This window comes from Seriola lalandi, unplaced genomic scaffold (genome assembly GCF_002814215.2).
Source record: "Seriola lalandi dorsalis isolate HSWRI2012SDOR001 ecotype SW California unplaced genomic scaffold, Sedor1 jcf7180002052469, whole genome shotgun sequence".
Taxonomy (NCBI): domain Eukaryota; kingdom Metazoa; phylum Chordata; class Actinopteri; order Carangiformes; family Carangidae; genus Seriola; species Seriola lalandi.
In genome coordinates this window covers 42653-59261 of record NW_019523022.1, presented here as the reverse complement: position 1 = coordinate 59261, position 16609 = coordinate 42653, and the positions used below count along the sequence as shown (strand labels likewise).

General features: G+C 40.4%; 1 protein-coding gene across 1 annotated transcript in view; it reads left to right on the top strand.

Moving 5' to 3' along the window:
• Positions 1 to 3583: 3583 nt before the first annotated feature.
• otofa (otoferlin a) overlaps positions 3584 to 16609 on the top strand; it is a gene marked incomplete at its 3' end in the record, with an annotated part of 53295 nt that continues 40269 nt past the window's right edge. Inside the window, exons 1-2 of the mRNA XM_023400444.2 lie at positions 3584 to 3894; positions 11011 to 11069. Coding sequence (XP_023256212.2) covers positions 3813 to 3894; positions 11011 to 11069 — 141 coding nt within the window. The remainder of the gene's footprint in view (positions 3895 to 11010; positions 11070 to 16609) is intronic.

Below are 16609 nucleotides of genomic sequence, written 5' to 3'. Positions count from 1 at the left end.
TCCTCTTTGATTTTCAATTTATGAAATCGGAAAGAAAAAAACTGACAAAATGTCTCCCTCTTCAGGGAGCGACATTGACTTCATCCTAAACGCCTGGTAGCAGGTGGAGTCTGAGAAGAAAAACCGTGCCAGTGGCTGAGTAATTCGGATCTGAGGTTATGAAAACCCTGTCCTTGATTGATCTTCCTTTTTTTCTTTACAAGTGTGTGATTTTATAGCAATTTGTGTATATCTGAATGTTATTTTTTAATGCCAGGTATCTGCCTCTGTAAAACCCTTTGTATGAGTAGTTCAGACCCACCTGTCCTGTTCTGTCCTGTTCCAGTCTTAGTCTTGCAGACCTGATCCACTTTACATTTCCATGACACCATCACTGCACCAGGTGTGAAAGAACAGACCTGTGAGCCAAGACTCCAACAAATGATCTAATCTGTGGAGACAAAGTTCACAATTACATCCATTTTCCAAATAAGTCACTTAACCACTAGATGGAGCAACAAGCCATATTTTTAAATATAGGATAGCAGCACAATAAACCAAGCCATTCTTTCACTACAATGAACAATATGCTTGTTGAATATTGAGTAGTGAGTTGAATATTTAAGTAAAATGCCTATTGTGTGGTTACATAATGGAGTTAAGATGGTTGCGTAATAGTATCTGCCTAATATGGTGCATCAATCTGTATATTAATTGTATGTTTTTGCCTTATTTTGTGCTCCTATAAGGCTGTGAACAATTCACACTGTGTAAATAATACATGATACATTCTGCCATATGTATATAAGTAACAGCACATGGTTTTGTACCCATCACATTTGTTAAGTTTCAAAATACTGTAGAAATTTAAATTGAACATGGTTGCTTCCTCTTTATTGTGGTTCCTTTTCCCTTGGAGACTATCGCACACTGGGAATTTTCTTCAGTACAACTTTGCAGCAAATTTTTTCCCCCCTTTTTTCCAGATGGGAGCTCTTCAGATCCTCTGGGTTTTGCCTTGAAACCTCTTGACCTTTCTATTATAACAGCAAACCTCCCATAAGACCAGCAGCGACGTGACAGATGGGCAATTACTGAGAGTCTTCATAGCTCAGAGGTTAATCTAGGAGTAATATTCTCATTCCAACGAGAAGAACTGTAGCATATATAGATCTGCGAATGTACTGTATATGAATATGGTAAGTAATGGGCTTACCATATTGATTAATTATATATATCTGTGTCTGCATAGGCTCCAGAAGTAATGACTTCTGTATTTGCTTGTCTGCAGGTGGTTTTACTCCAGACCAACATCTCCCTCTGTTGGCTCGGCCCTTTATCTGCACTGAAGAAAGATTTCAGTCATCACTTGTTCATCTGGAAGAAAGAAAAAACAGATATGGGAAATTATGGCTTAAATATAGGAATTGAAATTATCATACTGAAGTGACTGAAGAATCGCCGATAATTTCTGTAACGTTGTCTGCTCTTTGTGGAATTATCATATGTATCAGCCAAATTTGCCACAAAATCAATACATGTGTTACTGGCCATTTTCATGGCCCCCCAGGGGACAATGATTTAACTGAAGTGTGTTTTTTATATGATCCCTGCTCTTAAAACCTCAACTCCATAAACTCATTACTGGTGCTGATTGAGTCTCCAGCAGCCACTCTCTCTCTCTCTCTCTCAAGCACACATATACCACACACGCACACACACACACACACACACACACACACACACACACACACACACACACACACACAAACACTACTGCAGCATCTTCAGAGAGTGCATGAGTCAGCAAAAAGCGTAACACATTTTTAAACTAAAAAAAAAAAAAACCCCCCAAAAAATAAAAATCTTGTCAAAGCAGATAGTTGTCTCTTTCACTCTCTCCCTGCAAACCTGCAAATGTGCATAGACAATGTCACTCATTCACACACACACAGGGAGAGCGAGGGGAAAAGAGAGGGTTGTATTGCTCCTGAGATAACACCTACGCCAGCTCAGTATATACAGTACAAGGTGTCCTGTCTTGTTATACACATGCTTGAGGTCATTTAAGTCAGACCCTGCTTTAATTCCAAAGAGTGAAGAGACAAGATGCTTGTCATGAAATAGGACACCTCATCTGTTATACTATACGAAGTTAGGCTGACTGTCCAGCTGAGTTCATATGAATGGTTTTAAAGCAGCAGTGTGATCCAGTTCTATCAGTCTTACTTACTCATTCCTGTACACTAAAGGCATTGCATTATGCTGTTAGGCTATTTATATCTTTTTGTCTGTTGGGGCTACTCCTTTGGGTATCTGCAGCTCTCATATACAGAGATGATGAATTAGTGAACCCACTCTTGTCAACCATTGTCTTTGCAGTGTTCCCCAATGTTCTAGGAGAGCTGAGGGAAAGAAAAAAAAACAATTAAATTTAACTGCCTTAGATTTTTTTTTAAAATAGCCCAGTCCAGTAAACAGAAACACCAAGCTTCAAAGGAAGTTTATTAATTCAGGGCTTCTGTGTAGATTTTTCTACAAAATGTAACCCACTGAGATTAACTACACACTACACACACACACACACACTACAGTGACACAGTTGTGGAAACGTCCGTGTTAAAGCGTCAGACTATGCTACGTTGCCAGAAAATATATATATTTTTTGTGTGGAAGCTATGCTTAGGGGATGATCTGACTCTTTTCTGACAGTCAGTGTCCATATCTTAGCATGCTCACACTCTAACTGAGTGTGTCACTGCTGAAACGTTGAGGACCAGAAACATCACAGAGCCGCCGCCATCAATGGAAATATAACATCTGGTGAATCAATTATTCTTCATTTTTTCTCTTGTAGAAAAAAAGGAGGTGACAGGCACCTGGACACTGTTTCAAAAACCCCTGGCACAGCTGCTACCTGCTGGTTTATCCTTGGAACATGAATGCATGAATTACAGTGCAGCCAGCAGGTAAAGGGTACTGGGGTTCCTGTTGTTTGTTACTAAAGATAAAAGGAGGGCCACTGCTCTGCACTAGACAGGGACCAACTTGGCCAAGATGATTTCATCTGACCCCTGACCTCGGTCATCATCACCCAAAACCAGAAGGGTAAAAGGAGTTGCCTGGCAACTGTGTTTTACACAGCATCTGGCCTAAAAATGATAAAATCTATACAACACATTTAATTAGTCTTCATAGTAATATTAAATGATACTTAAAATGGGACATGACAAAGAATTAAACGGTCAGTTACCATTTAAAATCTGCATTTAGAAGCCTATTGTATTAAAAAATGTAAATCTGTGTTGGTAGGGAAGATGGAAATCATCCTTTGCACTTTTTTGGAATAGTCTTAATGAATATGAATATATTACGGTAAGGCATACTTATTGTAGTGCCTGCCTATATAGAAGATTTTTAACTGGGAAAAAAGGAGGCAGTGAATTTCCTTCAAATCCCAGGGTTGGTTTGATCTTTCAAAATTAGAGCATCCACCATCCCCTCGCTGTAGCTGAAACCCCCCGCCCCTGCTGCACAATGAGCAGAGTAAAAACCAAAGTGCCAGCTCAGAGATGCGCGATAGACCCAGCAGAGCCACGGAGCACAGAGCGGGAGGAAAATGTTCACTGCAGCCTGCCATTAATTCGCTCATTTTGTTGCTGTTTGGTGACAAAGTGTAAAGTATTTTCCATGCTGCCCGTATGGAAAACCATTTTTGGGTCCAGCGAATCCAGACGCAAGGAGAGGCTCACCTAAAGACCGTTGAACACAGATTGCTCGGTTCAAGTTTCATCTGTGTGGAGTAGAAAATACTCCCCTGTCAGCGTGGACCAATGATGGCTCTAATGGTTCACCTGAAGACGGTGGCTCATCTTCGGGGAAAAGGTGACCGGATCGCCAAAGTTACATTCAGAGGTAGGACATCTTTATCTGCTGGATTTCTGTAGATGTCTTGAAACCGAAGCACGCTGCGGGGTTTGCCCGGGTTTGATTTGTGTCAGACAGGATGATGGGAGATAAGTCAGCCGTCCTGCTTGCGTAAAAAGTTGGGGGAACCCCTCTTGGATCAGCGCTGCGCTCTTATGTACCAATGCGCCTTTATTTTATCCAAAGAAGCAAACTGGACAAAGGATTCGTGCTTTTCCCGCACTAACAAACATATTTATGATAGAACTGATAAAATAAATGTATAAAAAATAATTAATCTCTCCTTAAAATGATAGGATACACAAAAATCCCTAAGACTGCATAGGACTTTCATGTACAAAAATACACACTCACACACAAACAAGTGTAACTCCTTGGGAATACAGTGACATTACAGTGATTTCTTCATGTTTGATGTTTAAGAGGACACTCCCAGTGTTCACAGAAACTCTAAGCCTTTGTAAGAATATTATTTGAATATTATTGGCTATTTATTGTAACCATACAAGAGAAAAAAGAGGAGGTATAACTGTGTGTATATCTGGGAATACCATGACATCACAGTGATTTCTCATTACTGTCTTCACTTGATGTTTCCTCTCATTGTTTAATGGTTTACTTTCTACTCATAAAGCAAGAAGGGCAAGAGGCCAATTGGTTACTATAGACTAAGCATTGATGACATTGATTGCTGAAGAGGGTGTTGAGGGCGGGGGCTTGGGTGTCTTCTTTGTCATACCATCGGGGTAATTGCCAGTCCACTAGTTCAGACAGGGTCATTACCACAGCCCCTGTCCTGCTCTTTACAGGAAACAGGAATCACTGTGGTGGTGGGGTGGTGGGGGGGCAGTTGAAAAGAGTTCTGTGCATTCATTCATTGACATCCTATGTTTCTTTGTGAGAGTGTCTGTGACAGAGAGAGACAGAGAGAGATAGAGAGAGAGAGAGAGAGAGAGAAAGAGGAGATAGAGAGGGCGAGTGAGGCACAGAGGTGTGTGCGAGTACGTTTCAGCACCTCGGACAGCGATCAGTCCACTCGATGACAGATGACATGTGTTCAGTCCCAGCTGATCTCTGATTAGACTCCTGTTTTCAGTGTCAGGGTTTTGTAGGACCACCATCCCCTTCCCCCCTTTCTCACTCTCTCCTCTGGTCTGTGTGTGTGTGCATCTGGGTGTGCACTGAGTAAGGGATGCATTTCAGTGTTGTGCTCTGTGCTGCAATGAGCTCACCAGGGTTTTGATATTACATGAAGTGTGTCATCCATGTCACAGATTTGATCGTCTCCTCTTCCCGACCGGTGGCCCAACTGTGGTCAGCACAGTTGCAGCAATTCATCTCTTTATCATTTCAAATAGCCTAAGTAACGGTATGGGTGCATGTGATCCTTTCAACCCAAATTTCTGCCCTGCAGTATCTGATTCAGTCAGTGCTATTTCAAAACCTGCTAACTTCAAGACACAAGTGACGTTCACTGGTGTTTACTTATATGACATTATATGAGGGTGCACATCAGATCTTTTTCTAGTTACAGGACAGATGACAGCTTACAACCATAAAAAACAACATTTGCAAACAGTGGTTACCATAAACAGTTTGTCAATTTCTTTAAGATGCAGTACACACTTACCAGTTAAACTGATGTTAGACTGTAATATGTAACCCATCAGACTATGTGACCTGAATGCAAATGTATGATGCACTGTCACTGTAAAGGTTTATTTTTAATTTAAAATCATACTTCACATGACATATCATCAACTTTTGAATTAATATGGCGAACTTGTTAGCAAACAGCTGCTAATTTACACATTCGGCAAGTATGGAGCAACATTATCATTCATTTGAAGTAAGCCCGTCCAATATTTACTCTTCTTTAGCTCTGTTTTTAGTCTCTACGAACTCCTGAGGAAAATATTTGTCTTTATATCTGATAAATGCTTCACTATATTCACCAGCTGGTTTATATCTGCGTCTGCTGGTGCTGGGCTAGCCTCAGAGATAGCTAACCATCCACCTCTCTTCTCGCTACAAAATTTACCTGTTTGTATTTGAAAACCCTGAAACGAGGCGTCCGGTTAAAAACACACTGATGTCCAGGCGGTATATTTCTTTAAATCATTTTAAAATAGTCTGTCCGATGCATGATAAAAAAAGACTTTGTATACCTGTTTCCCAAGTTCTTCCCGGTGACTTCCTGGTGTTACACCTTATTCTGTGACCCATCAGATTCTGTGACCTTAATGGGAATTCCAGCCATATTGTCACTTTATTTATTTATTTTTTTGATTGATGGTTTGTTTTCTCTTGTTTTACTTAATTTACATACAACTTACATTCTTTAAAACATACTTAATTTCAATAGCTAGGTATTTACAAAACTGTTTTGTATTTAGCGTGGGTCATAATTTGTGTAACACCGGCCGGCCGCCATCTTTATTATGATTCTGAATCACCGGCGTAAGTTTGGAAATGGGCGGAAACCCGTTTAGAGGTCGAAGTATCCTATTATCCAGGTGGTTAGAAGAGCCACTGGAGACTGTAGGAATACCTGCAGAACAACGGTAAGTGTTTTTAAACGAACTCCCTGGTTTAACATTGCCGGTTAATTAACAGAAACTTTCTATTAAAGCTCAATAAAGCCGAGGAGAGTTGCAGAGTCAGGTGATATTTCCCTGTAGGTTCATCAGTATGAGCAATCACTTTCACGCTATCACGTTGTTTTCACAGTCATTTCATATGACAAATATAAAGAATATAGTATAAAGCATTTATACATCTCATACACATTAACATTTTTACATATTCACAAATCTCAGTACACTTGCAAATCTAAATACACATTTGCAAATATCCTTTACGCATTAAATCAGACTACGCTTACAGATTCTTGTTCACATTCACATTGACTGAGATACAGTTTAACAACTCTCCGCATTTGAAAATCATATTGAAACAATAATACAATACCCCCCATAATATTAACTATAGGTATAAGTTTGTATCTGTCACTGACATAAAATATTGTGTGTGACAACATGTTGGGCTCTCTTATTAGATATCAAGCAGTTTCTCCATTTTTAAAGTTACTTAATGTTCTTCATTTACATGGAAGCATTTAATCTGACTGTGGTATGTAGATAAGACCCTCATAACATTTACCTCAACCCTCTCCCCACAAGTTCTTACAAGGCTTCATAAATACCTCTCCACAGATCACTGAATTGCTTTGTTTTATTGTGTTCTTCAGACATTGTCCTTTCCAAATAACGATTCATCGCCTTTCCATGGCTAGTATGTACGGGCTCGATATTTCACATTAGCCTGACTCCAGCCTTTGATATTTAAGATGTATTTCAAATATCTGAAATCATTATGAAAGGGCTTCTTTATTTATAGGAGATTGTAAGTAACCCAGAGGTTGAAGACATGAGATTGAATTTAAAAAAAAAATGAAATCACTTGATCTGAGTGGTCAGATGTAAAGTAAGTATTATACATTTTGATATTTATTGATCATTAGATAACAGAGAGCAGAGAGTCACAGGAAAGGTGGGCGAGAGAGAGATTTGAGTAGGGATCAAACCTATCGTACACTGCTTCACCATGACACCCACTTTATTAGTTTCATTTAAAAAAATTCTGAACATGTATAACTTTCCATTTAAGTGGTTAGAGAAGACTAATGTCTTCAATTACATCTATGAGCAATCACTTTGCCCCAGTGGTAAGTTTATTCTTTTTTACTCCCCTGTCCATCTTCATCTGTTTCTTATACTTCATTGTATTTAAAATATGCAATTTATTGAGGACAGCGTAATCTTTATTTTTATTACTGCCTGATTCCAAAATTGATGCATATTGTGTGGCAGTTCCTCTTTTTACAATAGGGCATCAGTCTCGCATCCCCAGTCTCTTCCACTGCCACTGCTGTGGACCTTTGAGTCATACTTTTCCCTACAGGCTGTCAGTAGAGCTCCTGAGTGCTTTTGGCTCAAAAAACTTCCTGTCTGTAGAGGAAGGGGTCTGCCAGGAAGCCCCATCCCCTCCCCAGAGCACGTCAAACCATAAACGACCCCTTGAGAGACTGCTGGGAGATGTCGTGTATGCTCCACATGTCTTGTCTGACAGAAAAAGAGACCTAATGGTGTCTAACAATGCACATAATCCTGAATCAAACGTCCAGTATTTTGAGAAAAAACCTTATCTGATATATCTGAATAAAGCAAATCATCTTCAAAGGCAATGCGTCAAAACTTATTTGATTTCATGACATGTCTTTGATGAATCCTCGCTGTTATCTGCAGCTGGCTCTCGCTCTTGATGCTTATACGCAGGGCCTCTGCACTGTAGCCCGCAGGGTCACAAGCACAGTTTAAAGTGACACGCTGTACGTCAGAATTAATTGAGAAATTATGGAATTATTTCCACTTTGGTGACACAGTGTCACAGTCACTTTTTAAGATATTCAATTGCAGCTTGCCAGATTAACTATTCCTCTCCCTGTCCAACTCTTTTTACCACTTATATCAGCACTCTTCCTAAACAACAGACATTTGATATCCACACTGCCACATGGACAGCTTGTTTGTCACTTTTTAAACTGTGAATCTTTCCTATTTCTTTGACTGAAATGGAGCTCTGTGCATTCTACTGTATCGTGCAAACACGCAATTCATTTTCCTCCCTGAAGCGCTCTTTTCTATGTGCTCTCTGCTGGAACAGACATTTACTGTGGGTTTAGTTTAAATTGAGGCACCTATGTGGGATGTAAACCATTTATTGTTCGGCTCAGGAAATTACATAATATGAAATCACAGTATGGAACGACAAAGATGAGATGCTAAGATGCTGAGAGATGGGAACGGAGAATCCAATTGCACCCCTGAACGTTAGGGCAGACTTGCATAATATTATCCACTTTTCTGGTCATTACATTTTTCAGTTTTATCCCTCCTAGCTCCAGGTAAAGCTGGAGAAAAGCGGAGGAGCAGCTCTGTGCCCTTTTCATTCCTTTAGTTTGAGTTTTTCATTCGTTCTCAGTCCTTTTCAGTCACTCCTTTCATCTCAGTCGGTCTGCTCGAAATAAAAAAAAAAATGTACTCGCTGTTCCTTTTCTTCCCTCCACCACAGGATGGTTCTCTCTCTTCACTCTGCTCTCTATCACTTTATTTCCACCAAGGCCAAAAGCCAACCTGATTAGCACAATGTTGTTTTAGTTTGGTGTAGGAGCACCTTACGTAAGCTTCACATGATCTACTTTCCCAAACCCACGTCTCTAGTTAGATGAAAATGCCGGTATGACAGCAATGCCTGTGTTTTGAATAATGTAGGAGGAATATTGTCTCTCTCCCTCTCTGACATTTAAGTGGTGTTTATTTTCTGAAAATATATTTTAAAGGTTGTGGGTTTTATGAGGTTGCAGCGAGTGGAGCAGAGTGTGACAGAGATTATGAACTGGAACCAAAATGGGCTCCTTATATTGGTAAAATTATACTCATGAGTAATGTATGTTAGGTTTTGCTTTTGCATGTTTGTGTGTCTTTTTCTTTCTAAACTCAAAGGCTGTGTTCTCTGTGAATGAGTGATAAGATTCTTGCAGCCCTTATAATGATACTAATGATATGCCAGGTAGAATCTGTTTATTCCCATTCAAAGTTATTATTACAGCCAAACTGACAGGAGCTGTAATTAACTTTGTAGGTCTCTGTGCATGTGTGTGTTTGTGTGTGTGTGTGTGTGTGTGTGTGTGTGTGTGTGTGTGTGTGTGTGTGTGTGTGTGTGTGTGTATATGTTTAAATTTGCGTCAGTACACATCAGCTGTCCACCTGCAACCAAACAGACATCAACACCCACACAAAGCGTGAAATGCACAAAGCAAACTACCTCAACAAAGCAGGATGTGCACAGCGATCCGGCACCATTCATGAGCATCACAAAGCAGCCAGGTGAACAAAGGCTGGTGTGCACATGAGTGAGTGAGGTTACTGTACAGCGAGCAGCTCTCTGCTCTGTGTATAACCTTCAACATACACTGCACCAACACATTTCACAGACTTTTAAGAAGACCATGTGGAAATCTGTACATTCTTTACTCTGTAACACTGGCAAAAATCACATTTCTTTAATGTTTCTTTGATTCTGCTGAAGTATTTTTTTTTTTAATCTCCCTGTTTCTCTTCTGTCGCATAGTGAGTCACATTGTAGACGGTTAATTGTCTGCATTTCTTTTCTGTCTCCCGTGGCTCCAACCAGCCTATCGTGCCATGCTTATAAGTCATTCATTTATCTTTCCACTGGTCATTAGGGTGACAAATGTAAACTGATTGAAGACAGTAATAGAGAATTGATACATTCATGTATTAAACCTGTAGTTGACAGTGGTGGAAACAGTGTTCAGATCCTTTACTCAAGTAGAAAGTACAAATAATGCAATGTAAAAATACTCCATTACAGGTCCTTCATTCACAAGCCTACTTTTAACTATGTTTTTTTTTCTTAATCATTAAACAGAGAAGATAATTCATCAACAAAACATGAGTGTACATTGTTCATGCAGCTGGCCAATAAGGCGTAGGAGACAAGACGAGTAAAGAACAGAAATATAATTCAGATCTGATCTTATTGTGAAAAGTAGCTAAAACAGTATAAAATGGAAATAATAATAATATAAGTAAAGTACCTTAAAATTGTACATAAGTTGTATTTGAGTAAATGTACTTAGTTACTTTCTGCAACTGGGACTATATAAATGCCTTGTGCTGTGTGTCCACACAGTCAAGCTGAAATGACAACAATCACAGTGTCAATATTGGCCCACGAGTGGCACGGCGGAAAAGTGGCTAGCACTGTTGCTTCACAGCAGGAAGGTGCTGGGCTTGAACTGTTCGGCCAACCAATGTCTTTCTGTTTGGAGTTTGCATGTTCTCCCATTGCCTTTCTCCTACAATCCCAAGACGTGCAGATTAGGTTCATTGTTGACTCTTAATTGAGCCTGAATGGTTGTTTGTCTCTCTGTCAGCCCTGTGATAGACTGGTGACCTGGCTGTACCCCAATGTTAGAACAAATTGTTTCTAACCACTAGTTTCCTCCTTACCTTTCAGGTCTGTCCTTCTACAGCCATGTGGCAGAGAACTGTGAGGAGGCAGCCCACTTTAATGAGGTCAGAATCTCCATTTCCTCTCTCAAACACTAACCCACCTGGATAATGACCAATCAGCAATTATCTCTTAACTTGATAGAAACCACAACCTTCTCCAACCGTCTCTACTGCAGATAACAAAACACTGATTTCACAAGCTGCGGGATTTGTTAATGAACTGAGGTGGAAAGTTAGTAATTACAAGACAGAATTTCTATTTTTATTATTATTTTGAATCCACAGCATGTGTGCACTCAGATTGAAGTGATTGCATAATGAAACTTACAGAAAATGTATGTTATTTCAGACATGAGAGCACAGTAAGATTTCACATCTCCATTCACATCAACTGCCTTGAGAAAATGGGATGGAGACACCCTGGGATAACATAAGAAACCTTATTGTAAAGCGGCAGTGCTAACAACTGAGCCATCCAAGGATCATGTCTTATCTCCTCATTACTGTTAAAAGTTTTTTGGGGGGCATTTTTTCCTTTATTGTGATAGCTGTAGTGAGAGAGAGAGACAGGAAAGTTGAGGAGAGAGGATGACATGAAGCAAAGGGTCCAGACCGCACTCGAACCTGGTGAAGGCTTCGCCTTAATGGTATTCTCTCTACCAGGCGCCTGATCCAAAAACTGGTAGCTGGTTCTCACTTGTAAATGGCTAATGTCCTGCCGAGTGTCTCCTAATGCTCCTCTGCTTTTCGATGATGTGCTATCAGGGTCTGAGAGGCAGAGGTAGCGACCTCCAACCATGCATGACACTGAACACTTGCTCTGTTGTAATTAAACTAGACAGTCCACTCTCCACTGCTGGAGTTAGAAAGAGCTGCTCCCTTAAATAGCTTTTCTGCGCTAGAACTCTTTTAAACTTGGAAAAAAGTTTATTGGATATGAACTTTTTACCATTCCAATTTAAGTCCAGTAAATTACATTATCCTGAACAACAGCACAGAGCTGAGTAGCCTTTTAAAATCCAAACGGATTGCAGTCGAGCCCTTGTGGTACTGGTTGGTCAGTCTCTTTTCACTGTGGCTGCTGTGAGATTCTGGGAAATCTTCGTAATAGGATTCCCATAGGCTCCTGTCACACTGAGAAAAACCAGCATTATGATGGATTCAAATGCATAGAGTCATATAAGGGAGCAGAGGGTGGAAATGAGAAAGAGACGAGGGCTGAGGGATCAAGACAGAAGTGTTGGAAGTAATCCTTCAGAACAGAAGCAAAAGAGACACAACAGAGGTAGGGGATGAAGTCAGGGAATGTAATAAGAAAAACAAAAGAGAAAGCGCCTCAAACACCTCCCCACCTTCCCAGGGGAGGCTTGACTAAAGTTTTTTTTTTCTTTTTTGTTCTTTGCTCTCTTGCTTTTAAGGAGAAAGCACATTTTTCCTTTGATCGACTCACAAGCAGGGAGCTGCTTCCTTTGCTGATAACCATGGCTTTTGTTTTCAGTGTAATCAGGAAAATGGCTAAATGACTGTACTCTTTTGGCCAGTTGCATCGTCTCACACACACACACACACACACACACACACACACACACACACACACACACAAAGTCCCTGCAGAAATATTGCTTTTTTTTTGTAGTGTCACTGGTGAAATATAAGACAGAAAAGTAGACAAAAGGGAGAAATGTGTCAGAAATGTTTACACTAGTGTATTTTATTATTCCTGAGGCCTCGCTATATTAACTGGTATACAACTGAGTGGCTGGCGCTGATATGTGATCTCTTGTGACAGCCTCACCCGATGCTCCTGTAGCGCTTGGGAGGTCGTTAGCGTCACTCAGCATCAATAACATGTCCAGGCTTCCCTTGGGACAAATTGTGCTTCCAGTAGTCCCTGAGACTGTGTGTATAATGTGTGTGGGTGTATTGCATTCTGCTGGTGCCCAAGTGTACATGCACTGTTTGCCTAGCCGCCCATCCACTGCCCCAAACATTGTTGCAATTCCTCTTCACACCCTCTTCATCTGACGTCTTCATCCTCTGCACTGGAACACTTGCATGGTTCAGTAAGCTCAGTCCAGCCCCTGGAATTGAGGGCCATTAGCATAGAGTTGTGTGTCTTGTTGCTTTATGCATGGATTAGCAGGACGCCTTTGAAATAGTGTGCGGATAGACTGGATGGGGAATCTGTATTCATTATTCATTCTGTGGTAGGACTTGGCTTTTAGCTGCAGTACACCAGGGCTTCCCTCTCACTAGTTAGACATGACTGGAGCAAAGAATAGAAAGCCCTGCAAGCACTGGATGTGGCCACTGGGTTCACTGAGTATGGGCCTGTGGATATATTGTAGCTACTGTGCATGTGTTTGTGTCCGTGTCAAAATGTGTGTTTAAGATGGAGAGAGAGAGAGAGTGTGGTAAGGTTTAGATTTTGAATGTGTGTTTGTTTGGTTTACACACAAGATGTTAAGAGATTTGAACTTATGCCGACAAAGCAAAGGGAATTATTATTCAAACATAATGAGTGCAAGAATATTCCTTCTCCAGCTGCTGCAGCACTACAGGGTAGTAAGTGCACAGTCTGACTTCTTTTTTTAATGCGAGTCTTGCTATTACGCAACACCAGATGACTTTTTTTGTTGTGTACATACTGCTGCTGCCTCAAGTGGTGGCAGCGTTATGTTTCATGAATGATTGTTGATCCCAAAAAATTTGCAGAGAACAAAAGAAAATCCATTGTCAGTGAACATTTCACTGATCCGTTCAGTATCTGCATTTTTGCTCTTGTAGCTTCTCCACTGAAAACCTCACCAGCCTCATCCGGATTCTGACTTCGAGGGCATGTTGTGGCTGACCTAAAGAGAGTAGGAAGAGACCACAGTGAGATCACTTCCTCAGAACTTCCCTCGGTAATCAGGTTTGGGAAGTTAGCAGGCTCGAGTAAGGCGTATCTGTTATTTGAGAGCATATCACTAACAGGGTGAGGTTTTTTAAACTAATATACATCATACCCTGTAGCAGGATTCATATCCTGCACTCCACCGGAGAGTAAAAGACTCTCAAAACACAAACTGATGCATCAAGGTGATCCACTTCTCCAGGTCATATTTCAGCTGCTGCTTTATTGATCACTTGACCACCGATAAGTAGAAGAGGAGTAGCAGTGGCCTATGGGCTTGAAACTAGCTGGAATATTTTTAGTGCTCAAAACTTCACCAGTTTTCAAGATTCAGGGCTGCTCCAGGGAGGTGCTTTCCCATCTCTGAGTGCACTGAATAAATGATGATCTAACCAGAATATTTTCTTTGCCGGCTTAGAGTTGGAGGGAAGCTGAAAGCAGATTTTGAATTTAGAGCGACAAAACAGCTGAATTTTAACAAGTATGCTGATGTGCACAGGCACACAGGTGCACACACAGACAGATGACAAAAACATTATTTCTGTAGGGAATGGTGTATTTTCTTCATTATTGTGAGCCCTTTGTAAAATATATATATAAATAAACACCCATTTCTCTTTGGCGGTGTCTGTGTGTGCCCATGTGCATCAGCTTGTAACTCCTCTGCTTTAAGGAGTCTCTCTCAGGAGTGACAAGGTGCCTCAATAAACACTGACGCCAAAATCAAGGAGACAAAGTAAAGTAATCCACGGAAAAGTCACGTAACTAAAATATTATCTGGTAAGAACAAAATATGTACAAAAACAGAAACAGCACTAAGTCCAGTTGTTTTCTTTAGCTACAGTTTCGGCATCGGAGCAGTTTCACTTCACGGCCACTGTACATTTGAATGGCTTTCTGTCTCAAAGCATCCGACTTAGAAACCAACTGGAATGAAGCCAAATAGATTTCCTTGTTTGTATTGTGGAAAAAAGTGGTCCCAATAGATGAGACCAGTGAACGTTTTTATTTGTAACTGCGTGGTTCTAGTGAGCAGCAGGTGAGACATGTTTAGCTGAAAGCCTTTTGGTGGCACTGACCTGCATCGTTATGCTATAAACAGTTTGGGGCTTTGTGTCAGGGCAACTCTGCTCGAATACAATCAATTGACAGATTTTTTTGTCCTCCACAAATACATGATTTCTAATTAATAGATACAATGAATACACTCCCAGCTGATGTTTTGCCACTTGTAACACTACACATTTGGGCATACCGGCACCAGAGCAACAGAAGTTTGAGCTTCTGTTGCTGGAAAGTAAAAGAAACAATCCATCTCAGCAGAAAAGTTTTTAATCGAGGGGTGAGCACTATCTCCCAGAACGACACCGTCTATTTTCAAGGACAAGAGGCAGCTTACTTGACAAGTGTGCAGTTCATTATCTCTGCACCATCTGGTCCTCCACAGCAGAAACTGGGGAGATAATTGCAGTTATATTAGATGAGCTTGAAACAAAATGAGATTTCATTTAATTAAGTGGATAAAGATTCTCATACCTGTCCAGACTGCCAGTCAATTTCAAGAGAGGAGGAGGAGTGTTTGATTCCCTCTCTGCTGTTATGTTTTTGAGTGATTAAATTTAATGTAATGGTAGTATTCTGGAATAATAAATGTTCATAGCATTAATGCGACAACAATTAATAACACAGGAAACATGACCAACAAAAACTATCAAAGCATGGTTTGTGGCTGCCACAATCATTTACATTGTGAGTGTATGAAATATTCTTACTCAATTAATGTCAGTATGTCCACGCCCGCGGCATTTCATTTGACACGTCCTATAAATTAGACTGAGATGAATGGAGAAACATTGGAGCATGCAGAGAAAGTGACATACGAGAAACAGAGCGGGATGGAAATGAAAACAGGGATGGACAGCCCAATTGCAAAAAGTAAATTGAGACTGGGTTGGGAGTGGTGTTGGTGGTAGGTGGGGGGTATGTAGGCAACAATGTCAGTGAATTGGACAAGATCGAGTTTCTTATCAGAGGTGCTGTTTCCTCCAGGCTGTCACACACATTTACACGTCGTGTGTGTGTGTAAGCACTCGACAAAGTAAGACAATATTTGATCTGATGATAACAATAAATGAACAATCAGTGGGATCATCAAAGTGCTTACAATTCATCCTGAGGGGAATGTGAATGTCTACAAAATTTCATGACAATCCCTTCTATAGTTGTTGAGCAATTAGGACTCATTAGGACTCTCCCTCTGGAGACCAGAAATGACTGTACAATATTTTAGGCCGATCCAGTCAAAAATTGTTGCTATAAATCAGCGTGGAGCCAAATTGTGAATCAAATGACACTGAGAGGTTTTGCTTTTTTTTCCCAACTCATTACTTTTTGGATTAACATAAATGACTGAGTACTCTATAGGAATGCATAATACAGACTATACACTATGTCCTGTGCAAGAGTGCTGCATATGCTCACTCAGTATCAGTGTAAATGCAAAGGTTTAGGCACAGACAGAATGCAGACAGTTTTTTTTATTAGAGATTTTCTCAGAATTTACTCCTTAAGTGTCAGACATGAAGATAAATGTCACCAAAATGAGAATTTGAAGCGTTTCAAACTGACAGGATTGTCGTATAGTTAAAACCACATTCACAGAAAGGAATGAAGGAGAATGTGACTGAAAGAAACAGAATAATGAAAG